Below are 19,237 nucleotides of genomic sequence, written 5' to 3' on the forward strand. Positions count from 1 at the left end.
AATAACATACCTCTTCAGTTTCATTGTTTTGTTGTTCTTCATCAGCAACAATGTCTTCATACTGTGTTACTCCTCTAATCAGAGCATGGTTCCCTGATGAAGAAACTTCAAACATCATTTCCCGGCTTTCTATATCCTCATTCACCATCCTTTGTAGCGAAGCCTCTTCATCCTCATTCTCTTCATTCTCATTTTCATCATTCTCATCCTCATCATTGATGTGCATGGCTTTTTGCATATCAGGGTGGAGCCCAGCATAATCATAATGATCATCATGCCCTAAACCATCATCATCAACCTCATCATCATCATTATCAGCATGCTCATCAACATTGTCAACATCATCTTCATCTTCATTCTCAACATCATCACCATCAACTTCTTCATCAACAATAACCTGCATTTTTTTTCTTGGATATGTCGCTTCCTTAGCCTTTTTAACTGTTTTCTTTTTTACTTCTTTGCCAACATGGCGTTTTGCTAGTGCACCGTCAAACAAGTCAAGAGTTTTTGTTGTAACCCACTCAATTGGGTATCCTTCTTTTCCTCCGTTTGCAAGCATCGTTCACCAAGGCAAGCTGTAACAAAATAGATTTTCAAATGATATATGTTATGGTGTTTAGCAACAAATCTATTAAATGATACATGTTTTGGCGTTTAATAACACACAAATGATATATGTTATATAGCGAAATTTTATTCCTACAACAAGTATGATCAACGGCCCTGTGTAATGCTTTTCCAGAGACCATGCGGTTTTGGCGTGTTTCAAGCATTGGATGATATAACCACACCAGTTCATTTGGTTTATTTGAATATTTGGTTTAACGTTGTGCAAGAACTGTTTGTTGACGACTGCATTATCACTTGCATGCCCAATTATAGTGAAGAATGCTACAAGGAAATTTAGGCAGAAGTTTCTCCTGAAGCTGCGCATCATAGGCAAAATGTCATCATAGTAGAGCTTCACACTTGGTCTGTTAATCCAGTCAACCCCTTCGAACTGTGCTCTCCACTCAGCCACTACATGGTCTTTAGTTGTTGACTTTTTTTCCCCTGCACGGGCACCATTCCATCCGGTATATTCGTTAAAGAGTTTATTAATTCTTCATTGATATGTATGGTATGGTTGCCAACATTTAGGTTGTTTGTCTTTTCATTGTAAATTTTAACCAACCAGTACCCAAGCATTGTCGGTACGCTGTTGATTTTCAACTTTAGCGCAGCACCAAACCCCATTTTCTCTACTGGCTGTCTTTGATTTTGGTTTAGATTTATAAACCTACCAGTCAAGTTTTTAGGTTTTACTCTTGACAAAACCCTAGCCCCATTGAACTCATAATATGGTTCTTCCTCAACCTTAACATCCTGACTTAAGGACTTCCTCTTATTGGCGTCCTGGGCCTTAACTGTGTGCACATTTATTCTCACTCTCAACCTCCCCTCGCCTATAAAACATGATAAATATTCATGGCGTTTTATTTTATGGCGTTTAATAAGATAAATGATATATGTTTTTCATAACTCAATCACAGATGATACATGTCGTTGAATAAGACAATAACAGATGATACATGGCGTTTATAACACAAATCATACATGTTTTGGCGTTTAGTAACACAATCTATCAAATGATACATGTTTTGGCGTTTAATAACACACGAATGATATATGTTTTTCAATAAGACAATCAAAGATGATACATGGCATTTAATAACACAAATGATATGTGTAAGATTGCATTCTCATACATTTAAACAATATTAAACAAACGATACAGATTTTTGCGTTTAGTAACAAAGTATCAAAGTGTATTACAACATCATAAAAAGTAACAATCTGTACCATGTTCTCTTGTTGGCTTCTTTCGTTGCTCATTGGGTTTTTGGCGTTTTGGAGCAGATGAACCTTCCCTTTCCACACTCATAGAAACTACAAAGTTATTGTTAAAATTAGAACGCCAAAAACATCATAAACTAGCACAATGTAAATCTAAGTTACTCACTATTTTTTTGCCTATGGATGTGGTTTGATCTTTCGACGCCATAATATTTGTTGATTTGCGTTTTCTAGGGTTTTTGCGTTTTCCGTAGGAGTCGAGGAGGTTTCTCTGGGGAAGTATATATGTTTCGGTCACGTTTGATGTGTTTTTGTAGATGTACATTTACCTCTTTGCCCTTATTAAAGCGCGTACACTTTAAAAAGTTTATGTTATTCACGAAAACGCCACCGTGCAATCTCAGCCATAAATTGTTTTGATCTGACGATTCATAACCGTTCTCACTGTTCTCACACTTCTCACCACTTTCCCTAAATCCTGACCCTATATAAATAAACCAATACATAATGTGTAAATGTTAAGACGATACACAACAATACACAATATATTGAGGGAAAATCTCCATTTAAGCCATTGACCAGTCAAAATATCAAAAATAGCCAATTGTAGCGGCTCAACAAGCCTTTTCAATCTCGTGTAACGGCTTAAAAAAATCATTTCAAGTCAACCAACCCATGATGTCACGTGTCTGACAGCCGTCATTCGGTTGAAAGTTCTTAGTCGGCCGAAGGTTCTTAGCCGAGTACTTTCAACACGGCTCAAGTCTTTTCAGGTTAGTCTTTCTTTGGCTTGGCTTGAGAACTTTCCTTGGCTTAAGATCTTTCACTGTAGTGGCTTGGCTTGGCTTAAGATTTTTCCTTGGCTTTTCTTAAGATTTTTCCTTGGCTAAGTATAATAATAATAATTCACTTATAATTAGCACAAGGTACAATAACATTATTTATGTATAATTTTAATATTTTATTTATATTATAGTAAGTGTAATAATAATAGTTCACTTATAATTTCCTTCTGAAAAGGATTAACAATGTTGTTATATAAATTACTAGGTTAGAACCCCGTGTATTACACGGGTTAAATAAATGTAATTTATATACTAAATAATAAAAATATAACTTTAAGAACCTTGTTTATCACACGAGTTGAATAAATGTAATTTATATAGAGTAAACTGCAATTTTACCCCCTGCGGTTATGTGTGATTGGCACTCTGACCCCCTCCCAGGAAAATTTTGCTGTCTTACCACTCAACTTTTGAAAAACGCTGCAATATGTTGAGGGAAAATCTCCATTTTAGCCATTGACCAGTCAAAATATCAAAAATAGCCAATTGTAGCGGCTCAACAAGCCTTTTCAATCTTGTGTAACGGGTTAAAAAAAATCATTTCAAGTCAACCAACCCATGATTGTCACGTGTCCGACAGCCGTCATTCGGTTGAAAGTTCTTAGCCGGCTGAAGGTTCTTAGCCAAGTACTTTCAACACGACTCAAGTCTTTTCAGGTTATTCTTTCTTTGGCTTGGCTTGAGAACTTTCCTTGGCTTAAGATCTTTCAGTGTAGCGGCTTGGCTTGGCTTAAGATTTTTCCTTGGCTAAGTATAATAATAATAATTCACTTATAATTAGCACAAGGTACAATAACATTATTAATGTATAATTTTAATATTCTATTTATATTATAGTAAGTGTAATAATAATAGTTCACTTATAATTTCCTTCTGAAAAGGATTAACAATGTTGTTATATTAATTACTAGGTTAGAACCCCGTGTATTACATGGATTAAATAAATGTAATTTATATACTAAATAATAAAAATATAACTTTAAGAACCTTGTTTATTACACGAGTTGAATAAATGTAATTTTAGATAGAGTAAACTGCAATTTTACCCCCTGCGGTTATGTGTGATTGGCACTCTGACCCCCTCCCAGAAAAATTTTGCTGTCTTACCCCTCAACTATTGAAAAACGCTGCAATATTACCCCCCCCCCCAGTGTTAAAAAACTTAATAGTCCTGTTAAATGGGGATGTGAAATAACTATATTACCCTTTCTTATTATCCCCTATGCTTTGTTGTAAGAAAACGTATTACCCCCCGGTGTTAAATGATTATATTATCCTTTCTTATTACCCCCTATGCTTTGTTCTAAGAAAATGTATTACCCCCGGTGTTAAATGACTATATTATCCTTTCTTATTACCCCCTATGCTTTGTTGTAAGAAAACGTATTATCCCCCAGTGTTAAATATTTATTTGCTTCCTTACCCCCTGCAGGAACAACATTGCTTACCGTTAAGCTTACTACGAGCAGAGGGATCTCCCATAAGATGCATCATCAAGTGATACTATCCAATTCATATATAGACTTTCTTTTATTTTTCTAAATTGTGTTTGTTACCGTTTGTAAGTTTGTATATTAGCTGGCGTTCCACGTATACTGAAAGGGATATAACGATTTGATAATAAGAGCACTTCTAGGTAAATTATGTTGATCACAAAAGGCCACATCATATTTGGTCTGAAACTTACATTACTGATAATAGAAGATGAAATGTGTGCATAAACACATGATACGTACAAACATTTATGTTGTTCAGTCCATTTTGGAAGCATTTTAAATCTCAGCAACTTTGTGTGCAAATGAATGAGAAATAAAACAGGGAAACAGAAAATAGAGAGCATTTTGGTTACCCTTTCGATTAATAACTGGAGCTTGAGTACTAATTTACACCCATAACCCTCATCATTCACCCCCTCAAAACGTCCCTTTCCTAATTTGCACCCATGGCGACTTCAAACAACCCCACCCAACAAGACACCACCACTCCGCCAACACCCTCTACGGCAAGCACCTCCGGTCCGAGATCTACGACTGCTGCCGGTCCGCCCCCATCTCTGTTCGTTGCTCCACTAATAATCTTATTATTTTCCTATTCTGCGACCACCTAGGGTTTCGACAAACGGTGATGGCAGCCGGGATTTGCTAGGTCTCGCAAGTAATGGTGGTGTACTATGGAGATGGTCTTGCACACTCCGGATTCAATGAATGTAGATAAGGTTTCAATCATCTCTTTCCCAGTTTCAGTTTCATACTCACTTGTGAGTCTCTTAAATGTTGATGGATGCTAGTAATGGTGGTGTACTGTGGAGATGGTGTACTGTGGTTGTTAGGGGTGGCGGAGATGGTGTAGGTAGTGGAAAGTGGTTTGTGTTGAAGATAATTCTAGATGGTTTATTTGAAGATGAAGATGGATGGATGAAGATGGTTTGAAGATTGATTTATTTGAAGATGAAGATGGATCTAGTTTAGTAAAGTTAGGACGAAATTACATAAATACCCTTTGACCGTTAAAGACTAACGTGGACCAATGTTTTCATGACCGGACCGGACGTCGAATCGGTCTTCTTACGGGTTCACTGGTCGGACCGGGTTTACGACCGGATGACAACATAAATATTATAAAAATAAATATAAGATATGAAAAAAATATACAAACGTCTTATGAGAAAAACCAATATTTTTATTTTCCTTTTAGATCACCTACATACACTATATTATAAATCTTGTCTTTTATTAATTATAAACCTCCTAATAAATAATGTTTATTACCAATATCTATTTTAATTGGTAGGAGAAATCATGTCCACATATTAACTACAAGCATGTCAGAACAAAACCATATACTGGTTTATAAAACCACTTATACTTTTCTAAACCACCTTTAGCCTTCTATCATTTTCGAATCCCCAGACACAAATCCTTTCAAAACAAGAGAGAGAGAGAGCAAAAGTGAGAAAGAGAAAGAGAGAGATGGGAAATGTAACTGAGAGAGAGGAAGTTAGATCCGACATCCCCACGGTGGAGGCACCGTGTTCCGGCTTGGCCAAATCAGTGACGGCGCAACTAAACCTAACGAAGGTTAAGGTTTTTCCTGAATTTTAGCAACGGACACCGGTCTGACACTCGAATCTCCGGTTCGATCGCCGGCCACTGATCCGGCCGGCCGGCTACCTTCAAAGACGATCTGATACCCTCAACCGGACAGTTCCCACCGCCAGACCCCGGTCCGACCGGCCCGGTCCGGCCTTCATAACACTGGCGTGGACTATAAACAGTTTCATGAACTAGGGAGTAATCTTGCATAGTTTCTCATAAGTTGGGGGGTCAGACAACAAAATTTTCCTGGGAGGGGGTCAGAGTGCCAATCACATATAACCCCGGGGGTAAAATTGCAGTTTACTCTTTTATATATTATAACAACCCTTCAAAATATTTCTCGACACCCCTAATATAATTAAAATGTCCCTATATGTCTTAAAACATACCCCGTATGAGAAAATCGAGCCCAAAATACCTTTAATTTTGCAAAAATAAAATAAAAACCAGAAAATAGGGCGCTCGCGGGCCGCGTAGCCCTTGGCTACCTCCTACGTGGGGCGCGACAACCAGTCACCAGGGCGACACCCTGAGCTGCCACGTGGCAGCAACGTGTTGGACCTAGTGCGATGACCCGGACAAGCTAGGCCCAACTACCCCTATGTCGCGGGCCGCGTAAAAAGACCTTTGAGTCTTCGCGGGCCGCGAGGAACTGCAAATCAGGCCCTATAAATAGGAAGCATCGGCTGTTCAGTCGAATTCGCTTACAACAATTTTCTCTCTCGTAATTCTATAGTATAGGCATAATTCTCGGGTATTATACCCCCTAAATAACGAAGTTCTGCTCCGTTGTAAGTATCATAACCCCGGTTACGAATTAGATATGCTGCCCGATTGATCCAGGGTTCCGTAACGGCTGTCGAGGTTCTGCCCGACGTAGTCGTTGGAATGCCGTCTCGGGCAAAAGGTATGTCTTTGGGCAAAAGGAGTTGAATATGAGACAAAGACGCTGGATGGAAATTCTTAGTGATTATGATTGCAATATCCAGTATCATGCAGGAAAGGCAAATGTGGTAGCTGATGCTTTAAGTCGAAAGTATCATGAAAAGCCAAAAATAGTGTGTTCTCTTAAATTAAACATACAGGTAGATTTAAATAAACAGATTAGAGAAGCAAAAGAATCAGTAATCAAGGATGATACAGAAAAATTAAAAGGAATGATTAAGGAATTAGAGCAAGGAACCGCTGGAATTTGGAGATTCCATAAGAAAAGAATGTAGATACCTAAATTAGGAAACCTACGCCATCGTATATTAGAAGAAGCCCATAAGTCTAAGTATACGATGCATCCTAGAAGTGACAAGATGTATCAAGACTTAAGAAAGAATTTTTGGTGGATAGGAATGAAAAAGGATATAGCAGCTTATGTTTCTCAGTGTTTAACCTGCTCACAAGTCAAAGCTGAACATCAGAAACCCTCAAGATTGTTGCAACAGTTAGAAATGCCCGTATGGAAATGGGAATTGATAACAATGGATTTTGGTACTAAATTACCCAAAACAAGAAAAGGTAATGATACAATCTGGGTGATTGTAAACAGGATAACTAAGTCAGCTCATTTCCTACCCATGAAGGAAACTTTTAGTATGGAACAGTTAGCTAAGCTATATGTAAATGAAGTAGTTTCATTACTTGGAATTCCTCTATCAATTGTTTCCGATAGAGACAGCCGCTTTACATCTCATTTTTGGACAAGTTTCCAAAAAGCAATGGGAACCAAGTTGAATCTAAGCACAACTTATCATCTTCAAACGGACGGGCAAACCGAAAGGACAATTCAGACAGTGGAAGATATGCTTAGAGCTTGTGTAATTGATTTCAGAGGTAATTGGGACGATCACTTACCATTGATAGAATTTTCTTACAATGGACGAAAGCACTTTATGGACAAAAGTGCCGAACGCAAGTCTGTTGGGCAGAAATTGGAGAAAAGCAATTATCTGGACTAGAGATAGTACAAGAAACGACAGACAAGATTGTTCAAGTCAAGAAACGACTAAAAGCAGCACGTGATCGACAAAAAAGCTATGCAGATAACATACGCAAGCCGTTGGAATTTCAAGTAGGAGACAAAGTATTATTGAAAGTCTCTCCTTGGAAAGGAGTGGTAAGATTCATCAAAAGGGGAAAGCCAAGGCCTATATGTCTTAAAACATACCCCGTATGAGAAAACCGAGCCCAAAATACCTTTAATATTACAAAAATAAAATAAAAACTAGAAAATAGGGCGCTCGCGGGCTGCGTAGCCCTTGGCTACCTCCAACGTGGGGCGCAGCAGCCAGTCACCAGGGCGACACCCTGAGCTGCCACGTTGCAGCAACGTGTTGGACCTAGTGCGATAACCCGGACAAGCTAGGCCCTACTACCACTATTTCGCGGGCCGCGTAAGAAGACCTTTGAGTCTTCACGGGCCACGAGGAACTACAAATCAGGCCCTATAAATAGGAGGCATCAGATGTTCAGTCGAATTCGCTCACAACAATTTTCTCTCTCGAAATTCTATGGTATAGGCATAATTCTCGGGTATCATACCCCCTAAATAACGAAGTTCTGCCCCGTTGTAAGTATCATAACCCCGGTTACGTATTAGATACCCTGCCCGATTGATCCAGGGTTCCGTAACGGCTGTCGTGGTTCTGCCCGACGTAGTCGTTGGAATGCCGTCTCGGGGGGGTATTACTAATTTAAATATTGGGTTACTATACTAACATGTGTGCATTTGTGTATTTAATAGATAAACACCAGGAAATCCTTAAGGAAAACCCTAAGACATCAATGTGAGTAATCTCCTTTTTGCAAACTGTTTTTACAAAACCTCACATAATTAATATTATATTAAACAGTGATTGAGTATTTGTATTCTACAATTATCGTCGGTATGTTTGGGTTTTGTATACAAAATTAGTTACTACATTGTGAGTAATAACATGACCAGAAGTCGGGTTGACAGTACCGTGGGTAGTAATTAAAGTAGATGGAAACAAATGTAATTGCGCGACCGCCCTCAATACTATTCAATGGTTTTACTTAACTTGATTAAACTGAGATTCACTCACCAGTATTTCCCACTGACAAAATGTTTTTAAACGCGTTTCAGGTAACAAAATATGAAAACCAAAATAGAAGCCAGCTGGACAGCACTGAAGGCTTAGAAAAGTGCCTATAAAGTACCTAAAATAAAAGAGATGTTTTATTAAATAAAATAGGATTTATTCCTATGAAAAAGTGTGTACTTAAAACTTTGGATTTTCCCATGTGTTTACTATTATGAAAGTGTGGTATGTTACTCTGATAAAATATTTCCTAACTACGGTCCTGATGTAATTTCCGCTGTCAAAATGATAAACACCGATACCACTGAAACTGGCCACGGCCGCACGTTCCCGGGTAATTAGGGGACAGGGGTTGTGACAGAAGGTGGTATCAAAGCTAAGCCACTGATTCAGCCACAGAAGTGTTTTGCTGACACCAATATATTATTCGAATTGTTAGGAAATTTTCTACGGAACTATGTGCATATCTGTATTTTATTGTTGTGTGTTATTTAACTATTTGTTAGTTTACAGTATGAGCGACCAAGGACCTTCCGTACCGTCAGTTGTCCAGCTCACCTAGGAGCGAAGACACCTCTTCACAGCCTACCCTCTCAGGGTATTCGGCTGACAATGAAGATGGGATATTCGTGTTTAAGGCTCAGTCTGAAGAGCCATTCCCTCCTAAAAAGAGAGGATGGTTCAGTAGAGGAGCTCATGAACGTAGGAAAAGAATGAAAAAGTTACAACAGCAACGTGTTTTAGCAGCCACTAAGAGAGAGACAGATGCTCACGCCCAGGATATGTTAAATAGGAGTCTAGCAAATTTCCATATTTTAGCAACTACAGCCGCAGATCCTAACCTGGAGCAACTTATAGCACCCCAACCATTACCCTTGTTTCCTACCCAACCAATGGAGATCGAAGCCAACCCATAAAACCAAGTCCAAATGCATGATTTTGACCCAGCAGAGATACCTAGAGTGCCACAGACCCAAACTACGACCCGTGGTTTGACAACCATAGTGATTACCAGCAACACTACCCAATACCAGAAGATGAACCCATGCCAAACCTAGCAGCTTACCTAAACTTGGACCCTCTAGATCCTTATTATGATAATGATCAATTCATCAGGGAAATTCTAGAGAACCCTTACCCTTACCAAGAACCCATGCCCCAGTTCCCAAACCCAGTACCAGCACCTACACCCCCAATGAGTGCAGAAAATGTGCAAGAACTCCGAACTTTCGGTGAGGAGATTTTAGAAAGTAGCGAGAGGATGAGTCAGGTTGGAGAACGACTCGTCTGGAAGTATGACGGGCGTAATATGGACTTTTGGAAGCACCCCTACCCATAATAATGATAATAATAATAGTAATAATATAATAATAAATATATATATATATATATATATATAATATGTGTGTATGTTGAAAAAAATCTAGACAATAGATACGGATGCCTACTAGTATTGCATTTTCAATTCTAGTTGTATTGTAATATATATGGATGCATATTATATAAGAAAGAGTAAGTCGCAATGTTCGACGCTTTTGGTTAATATGTGTGTTATGTGATTGGTTGCATTAGATATTATTTTGTAATATTAATAGTTGGCAAATGTTTGAAATTCAGATGGACAACGAAGTGAATCAGGAAAATCAGAACAATGAAAACTAGAATAACAATGATAACCCGAATAACAATAACAATGGAAATCAAGTGGATAATAGTGCCATCCAACACATAGTGGCACAAGGAATTACAAACGCAATGCCATTTATTATTCAAACTGTTAAGGAAGCTGATAATAAAAGTAACAATGGCAGTAAGCGACCAACTGAACCAGATCACAGCGTAAACAATGGACCAATACTTCAAGTGCCCATCCCCAAAAGAAGAAGAACCATGTCTTATGGTTTTTCTTATAAAGAATTCTGGTCCTGCAAACCAATAGAATTCTCGGGCAATGAAGGACCCATTGCAACTCTACGCTGGATAGAAAATACTGAGGCAGTCTTAAAAATAAGCAAGTGTGCGGAGGAGGATAAAATAATGTTTGCTTCCAATTTGTTTAAGAACTCAGCCTTAGAATGGTGGAACACTATCCTCCAGTCTAGGGGAAGTGACAGGGTTTACAATATGGAATGGGAAGAATTTAAGAATATGGTATAACGAAAATTCTGCCCTCCCAATGAAAAAGAACAGATAGCGAATAAGTTCCTAAACCTTAGAATGACTGGAGTGGATAGTAAGGGTTATACTACTACATTCTTTGAATATGCTAGAATAGTACCAACCCTTGCATCACCAGAACCAGTATTAATCTCCCGTTACATTTGGGGATTAATCGGGGAGATTAGGCATGTAGTCAACGCAGCTAGACCCCAAACCATAGAGGAAGCTGTAGAACTAGCAAATACCTTGACTGATGAATTAGTTCGTACGTGAGAAGAGGACCAGAGGAGGAACCTAGCTCAAAAGCTTACCCAGGAATACCGCTACGGTAATTCCAACCGTGGGAAAAATGTAGGATCTACCTCTGCACCTTACTGCAAGGCCTGCAAGAAGACGCATTCAGGAAGATACTCCACCTACTTCAATTTCTGCAATATAGCAGGACACAAGGAGGAAGACTGTAGGAAGAAACCTAATAATGGAATGTGCTTCAACTGTGGAGAAAAAGGTCATATCAAGCCGAATTGTCCGAAACTAGCTCCAACCATGAACAACAAGACTACTAAAAATGCTAGAGCATTTGTGCTGACCGTAGGAGAAGCAAAGATGATTCTGGACATAATTGCCGGTACGTTTTTAGTTAATGTTGTTTTTGCTAAAGTATTATTTAAATCTGGTGCGAACCAAAGTTTTATTAATACTTCATTTTGCAAACTTCTCAACCAACCATTAACTAAACTCCCACAAGAATGTCTAGTAGAGACAGCAAATGGGGAAACCATTAAGATTACCGAAATCTTGCAGGGAGCAAGAATAGAATTTTTAAATCAAAAGTTCATTGCAAACCTTTACCCAGTGAATCTGGTAGGATTTGATGTTGTATTAGGAATGGATTGGTTAATAGCCAATAAAGCCAGTATTTTATGTGATCAAAAGTCAATCCAAGTAAATTCACCCAAGGGTGAAAAGATCACAATTAAAGGAGACAAACCATCTAGATCCACGAAATTCATCTCTGTAATGAAAACAACTAGCTATATAAGAAAAGGATCATTAGTGTATTTCATTTCCATAATCACTAACACTAAAGGAAATGAATTGAAAGATATTCTAGTAGTATCCCAGTTTCCAAATGTGTTTCCGGAAGAATTGCCAGGATTACCCCGCCGGACAGAGAAGTCGAATTCAGAATCCATCTGCTACCAGGAACAGCACCTATTGCCAAATCACCCTACCGTTTGGCACCAGCAGAAATGCAAGAACTGAAGAAACAGTTAGACGAATTGTTGGAGAAAGGATTTATACAGCCAAGTTCATCGCCATGGGGAGCGCCAATTTTATTTGTTAAGAAGAAAGACGGATCAATGCGTATGTGCATTGATTACCGTGAATTGAACCAAGTCACGATTAAGAATCGGTATCCATTACCGAGAATCGATGATTTGTTTGATAAGTTGCAAGGAGCTCGATTTTTCTCTAAAATTGATTTACGATCAGGATATTATCAATTAAAGGTACAGGAAGAGGACATTCCTAAAACCGCTTTCAGAACAAGGTATGGTCATTATGAATTTACTGTCATGCCATTTGGTTTAACCAATGCCCCAGCCGCATTTATGGACATGATGAATCGAATATGTAAGCCATATTTGGGTAAGTTCATAATTGTCTTTATAGATGATATTCTTATTTACTCTAAAAGTAAGGAGGAACATGCAAAGAATTTGCACGCATTTTTAAGTTTATTGAGAAAAGAAAAGCTTTATGCAAAGTTTTCCAAGCGCGAGTTTTGGTTAGAACAGGTACAGTTTCATGGACACTTAGTTAATCATGAAGGAATTCATATGGATCTCACCAAGATCGAGGCAATTACCAAATGGAAAACCCCTGAATCACCAACCGAGGTTAGAAGTTTCTTAGGATTGGCCCGTTATTATAGAAGATTTATTCGAGATTTTTTCTAGAGTAGCCATTCCCTTGACCAAGCTAACCTGTAAATCTGTTAAGTTTGAATGAGGACCAAAACAAGAAGAAGCCTTTAGAATTCTTAAGCAAAGATTAACCCATGCACCCATATTAGCGTTACAAGAAGGAACTAAAGACTTTGTAGTCTATTGTGACGCTTCTAAGTTAGGTTATGGATGTGTGTTGATGCAACGTTAAAAGGTTATAGCCTATGCATCTAGAAAACTTAAGAATCATGAAGAGAATTATTCAACCCATGATTTGGAATTAGGAGCTATAATTTTTGCCCTTAAGATTTGGAGACATTACCTTTACGGTAGTAAGTTTACCATTAAGAGTTTAAGGTATGTCTTTGGGCAAAAGGAGTTGAATATGAGACAAAGACGCTGGATGGAAGTTCTTAGTGATTATGATTCCAATATCCAGTATCATGCAGGAAAGCCAAATGTGGTAGCTGATGCTTTAAGTCGAAAGTATCATGAAAAGCCAAAAATAGTGTGTTCTCTTAAATTAATCCTACAGGTAGATTTAAATGAACAGATTAGAGAAGCACAAGAATCAGTAATCAAAGATGATACTGAAAAATTAAAAGGAATGATTAAGGAATTAGAGCAAGGAACCGATGGAATTTGGAGATTCCATAAGAAAAGAACGTGGATACCTAAATTAGGAAACCTACGTCATCGTATATTAGAATAAGCCCATAAGTCTAAGTATACGATGCATCCTGGAAGTGACAAGATGTATGAAGACTTAAGAAAGAACTATTGGTGGATAGGAATGAAAAAAGATATAGCAGCTTATGTTTCTAAGTGTTTAACCTGCTCACAAGTCAAAGCTGAACATCAGAAACCCTCAAGATTGTTGCAACAGTTAGAAATGCCCGTATGGAAATGGGAATTGATAACAATGGATTTTGTTACTAAATTACCCAAAACAAGAAAAGGTAATGATACAATCTGGGTGATTGTAGACATGCTAACTAAGTCAGCTCATTTCCTACCCATGAAGGAAACTTTTAGTATGGAACAGTTAGCTAAGCTATATGTAAATGAAGTAGTTTCATTACTTGGAATTCCTCTATCAATTGTTTCCGATAGAGATAGCTGCTTTACATCTCATTTTTTGGACAAGTTTCCAAAAAGCAATGGGAACCAAGTTGAATCTAAGCACAGCTTATCATTTCAAACGGACGGGAAAACTGAAAGGAAAATTCAGACAGTGGAAGATATGCTTAGAGCTTGTGTAATTGATTTCGGAGGTAATTGGGATGATCACTTACCACTGATAGAATTTTCTTAAAATAACAGCTATCATACCAGTATCAATGCTGCACCATTCGAAGCACTTTATGGACGAAAGTGCCGAACGCAAGTCTGTTGGGCAGAAATTGGAGAAAAGCAATTATCTGGACCAGAGATAGTACAAGAAACGACAGACAAGATTGTTCAAGTCAAGGAACGACTGAAAGCAGCACGTGAGCGACAAAAAAGCTATGCAGATAACATACGCAAGCCGTTGGAATTTCATGTAGGAGACAAAGTGTTATTAAAAGTCTCTTCTTGGAAAGGAGTGGTAAGATTCATCAAAAGGGGAAAGCTAAGCCCCAGGTATGTTGGACCTTTTGAGATTATTAGAAGAATAGGACCTGTAGCCTATCAGCTACAACTGCCAGAGGAAATGGTAGGAATACATGATGTATTTCATGTAGCTAATCTCAAGAAATGCTTAGCTAATGAATCACTAGTACTGCCTCTTAAGGATATAGAGGTAAATGAAAAGCTCAAGTTTGTGGAAAGACCTATACAGATCGAAGACAGAAAGGTTAAGAATCTCAAACACAAGAGACTAGTTCTGGTCAAAGTAAAATGGGACTCCAAGAGAGGACCGGAGAATACTTGGGAGCTTGAATCAGAAATACAAAGGAAATATCCACCCTTATTCTAGTGGACCTCAAGGACGAGTTCTAAACTAAGGTGGGGAGGATATAACAACCCTCCAAAATATTTTTCGACACCCCTAATATAATTAAAATGTCCTTATATGTCTTAAAACATACCACGTATGAGAAAACCGAGCCCAAAATACCTTTAATTTTGCAAAAAAAAAATCAGAAAAAAAGGGCGCTCGCGGGCCGCGTAAGTATCATAACCCCGGTTACGTATTAGATACGATGTCCGATTGATCCAGGGTTCCGAAACGGCTGTCGAGGTTCTGCCCGACGTAGTCGTTCGAATGCCGTCTCGGGGAGGGTATTACTAATGTAAATATTGGGTTATTATACTAACACGTATGTATTTGTGTATTTAATAGATAATCACCAGGAAATCCATAAGGAAAACCCTAAGACAGCAATGTGAGTAATCCCCTTTTTGCAAACTGTTTTTACAAAACCTCACATAATTAATATTATATTAAACATTGATTGAGTATATGTATTCTACAATTATCGTCGGTATTGTCACCCCCCCCCCCCCCCCCGACCACGTAAAACAACAAATCGTGACGGAAACGTCGGGGAGTGTCGTAACAGAATCATTGTTTCACAACCATGGATTAAATAGTTTCGTTTTATTGAATTTTTGGTGCATATTTGTGACAACAGCTTAGATTTGGTCTTTGGATATCTTGTAATTAGTTTAACGATAAACAGTTAGCGGGTTTAGCTTTGTATTAGTGAGATAATTGAGTTTGGGCTAAACTAAACCCAGATTGGGTGATGGGGGCGAATTGGGCCTGTCCAATTCGCATCCAAGAGTGTTTAACCTAGCCCAGTTGTAACTGTGTGTTATATAAACAAGGTTAGGCTTTAGGGTTCAGGTTAAATATCCAAAACAGTTGTTTGAGAGAGTATTTTCGTGAGAGCAATTAGGCTTGGACGAAATTTGTAGTTGGTTAGGGTTAGATTGATTGTAATTCTCGTAATCGATAATCAATAGAAACCCAGTTTGAAAGTGAATTGATGTTTCTGTTTCTACACGTTTCTGCTATATTCTGATCAAGAGGATTCCGCACTCTTGATCGGATTGACAATTCTGTGAAGATCCATACACATCAAGGGGACCTACAATTGGTATCAGAGCATTAGGCTCTTGAAGGCTCGGTTCAGAATTGTGTTCTGCAGAATCAGGGAGTTTTTCGATTTTTGTTGTTAAACCTGAAAATTAGGGTTTTTAAAATTTTCGAATTTTTTTGTGTTGGTTTGATAAAATTTTTGAAAATAATTGGCTGTTTTGATCTTCTGTTTGTTTGTTTGGTGTTTTTCAGGATTTCTAGAAAGATTCGGTTGATTGTTTGAAGGATTTTGGCTGGAAACACTTGAAGATTCGAAGATTGTTCTTCGTGTTCTTCAAGTTCTTCGTTCTGTTTCTTGTTGATTTTCGAAAATCACTGATATTTTGCTGTTTTGATTTTGCAGATTTGTGTTGGAGAGGAGATTGAATTTCCTTATTACTGTCTAGCGAATTTAGCAAATTCGCAAACAGGACCAGCATAATTAACTGATCGGCGATTTTGGAACTTAATATCTCGGTCATCGTCGAAATTAAATCCAAAGGCGACTTTGGTAATCGTATAATTTTCCACAGCGAAATTATTACAATTTTCGACGAATTTACTGTTCGTCGTAATCGCGAAATAGACCAGCGAAATAGGCATCGAAATTGACTTGTTCAGCGAAGTAAACCAGCGAATTTGACCATCAAAACCAGCGAAATTAACAGTTGGCCAACGAAATTAACATACCCAGCGAAATTAGCTGCATAATTAAGGGGTGGAATTTTCGTTGGCAAGCGTCGGAAAAATTTCAGTGTTTTGAAAATAGAAATTGATCCGTACCTCGTTTGACAGAACCGTTTGCGCCGTTAGATTCCTTGCATTTTTAGGACAAAAAAAAATCCCGAAATCGGTTTTTGACATTATATATCACTGGATTCGTCTTTTCGAGACGATTCTAAAGGTGTAATTTGGTAATCACTGTTTTCGAAAAAAATTTGTACGGTTTTCTCAGTCTGCAACGTTTAAAATGTCGAACATGACCAACTTGAATGCACCTAAGATGATGAAGGTGGAGAACTATCTTACTTGGAAGAACAGCTTCAAATCTTTTATTAAATCTCAGGATGCACGCATGTGGATATGTATTGAAGATGGGTACATAAACCCAGTACATGATTTTGAGGGCAGACCACGTAGAACAGACTACGTAAACATGCAAGAGGCTGATAAGAAGATGTATGAGGATGAAAAGAGAGCCTTAGCTGCTATCAAGATGTCCTTACCTGATGGCATCAAGCATACCTTTAATAATTACACTAACTCAAAGGATATGTGGGATGCATTACAAAGGCGATATCAGGGAAATGAGAGTGTTACTCAGGCATTCATGGCAGAGATAGTGCCAGTAGATGTGGCTGAAACTACTGTGAGTGATGCTGAATCTGAAGTGAATAATGTTGAGGCAAAAGTGGATGCTGAAGTAGAGAAGGAGAGTGAAGCTGAAAAGGTTGTTGCTGATGAAACTACAGAAGTTCATGAGGAAGAGGTAAAATCTAATTCTGTGTGTTTGAGGTGTCGTGAACTACAGGGTGAGGTTGACAGATTGTCAACACAAAATCAAAGTCTGGTAAGCGAGATGTCGAGCATAAAAGAGTCAAACTTTTTCTCTAAAAGAAACGAAACTTCATACTTGAAGAAGATAAAAGGGTATGAAAGTGAAATTGAAGCTTTAACATGCAAATTAAATGAAAAGCTTCAAGTCATAGACTTAGCTCATGAAATGATGGCTGAGAAAACAAAAGAGATTTTTGACAAAAACAAAGAGTTGTCAGATGCACAACTCAAAATTGTTGAACTTGAACAGAAATTAAGTCAATTCAGAGATTCGTCTTTTGTAATGAAACACATGATGGGTGGGTTAAAGAAAAGTAATGACAAGACCACTGTGGGCTTCCAGGGATTTAATGAAGTCCCACCTCCTCTTAGTCATGACTATTCTTTCCTCCCAGATGAAGATGAGCTAGCAGACTATATGTCAACCGCACCAAGTAGTTTCGCATCTACATCAAGTCAAGGTGAGGGGTCTGAGAGTGGTGATGCTGAGAAGAACAATAACAGGGAATCTTTGAAAAAGAAAAATTCACCTCCAAAGGGCAAAAATCAAACTTTTGTTAAAAAGATTAATTTTGTTCAAGGTAGTGATATGAAAAATGAAATCGCTGTTATTGAAAAAGAATCAAATGTAGAGTTTGCTAAAAATAAGCACATAGAAAAATCTGAACTTAAGCAAACTGAACAAAATTCTTCCAAGGCATCATCACCATCTGATAAGGGATCTACCTCAGAGACTCCAGCTAAGAAGTCTTTGAAAAGGAGATCGTGCTTCAAGTGTCACGTAAAGGGACATGTAGCTAGATGGTGTCCTAACAAAAATGGTGAAGCACAAATGAGTGACAAACAGAGAGGGAAATTACCAGAGAAGAGTGGTGATAGTGAGGAGAAAGGTTCAAATTCTCCAAAGAAATCTGCTCCTAAACAACCACAAAATGTTGCTGTTGGTGTAGATAAGGCTGGAACAGGAACTCCACAAGTTCCACGTTTTCCAAGAAATCAACCTAGATTTCAGCCTAGATCTCCACCAGGCAGATATCAGAGACCTAGAAGCAGTTCACCTAGAATGAACAATTATAATTCAAATAATTTCAGAAGTCAAGGTCAATATCAAGATCGATACCAAAATAATGGTGGTCGAACTTTTTATAACAATGGCTTTAGAAATTACAACAATAATGCTTCTTGGAATCAAAATTCAAGGTTTCAAAATCAAAATTTCCAAAGGTCACATAGTCCAAATGTATATAGGAACCCGCAGGACCAAAGACCTAGTGGAAATCAAAATCAAATTCCAACAGGTCTGAGATCCAAGACTCCTGTTAGGAGTAATGGATATTGGATGGATGTTCCAGTAGTTGGTGAATTTGGACGACCCAAGACCAATAAGGCTTGGGTCCCCCAATCTAACTAATTTCTTAAGTTAGTGTGTGCAGGAGCTGCTAAGGAGGATTATCAACTTATGTTGATAGTAGTTGCTTCAGGCACATGAAGGGGGATGTGAGATTGTTGATATGTATATATGTTAAATGACTTAAATTGAAGTTCAAAGTGCTGAGTCGACACAGAAGATAACCTGGCAGATCTTTATACTAAAGCATTTGACAGGGCTCGCTTTGAACATTTAGTCGAACTCAACGGGATGAGGAATCCTGAATAACTGGTTTTTCAT

The 19,237-nt window shown here is 38.2% G+C and overlaps 1 protein-coding gene across 1 annotated transcript in view; it reads right to left on the bottom strand.

The window, feature by feature from the left end:
• Nucleotides 1–1,023: 1,023 nt before the first annotated feature.
• The window catches only part of LOC118484787 (interaptin-like), a 35,514-nt gene continuing 17,300 nt past the window's right edge, over nt 1,024–19,237 (bottom strand). Inside the window, exons 5-6 of the mRNA XM_035980780.1 lie at nt 1,846–1,932; nt 1,024–1,448 (exon numbers count right to left, since the gene is read on the bottom strand). Of these exons, the coding sequence (XP_035836673.1) occupies nt 1,024–1,448; nt 1,846–1,932 (512 nt within the window). The remainder of the gene's footprint in view (nt 1,449–1,845; nt 1,933–19,237) is intronic.

Source organism: Helianthus annuus, chromosome 2 (genome assembly GCF_002127325.2).
Source record: "Helianthus annuus cultivar XRQ/B chromosome 2, HanXRQr2.0-SUNRISE, whole genome shotgun sequence".
Taxonomy (NCBI): domain Eukaryota; kingdom Viridiplantae; phylum Streptophyta; class Magnoliopsida; order Asterales; family Asteraceae; genus Helianthus; species Helianthus annuus.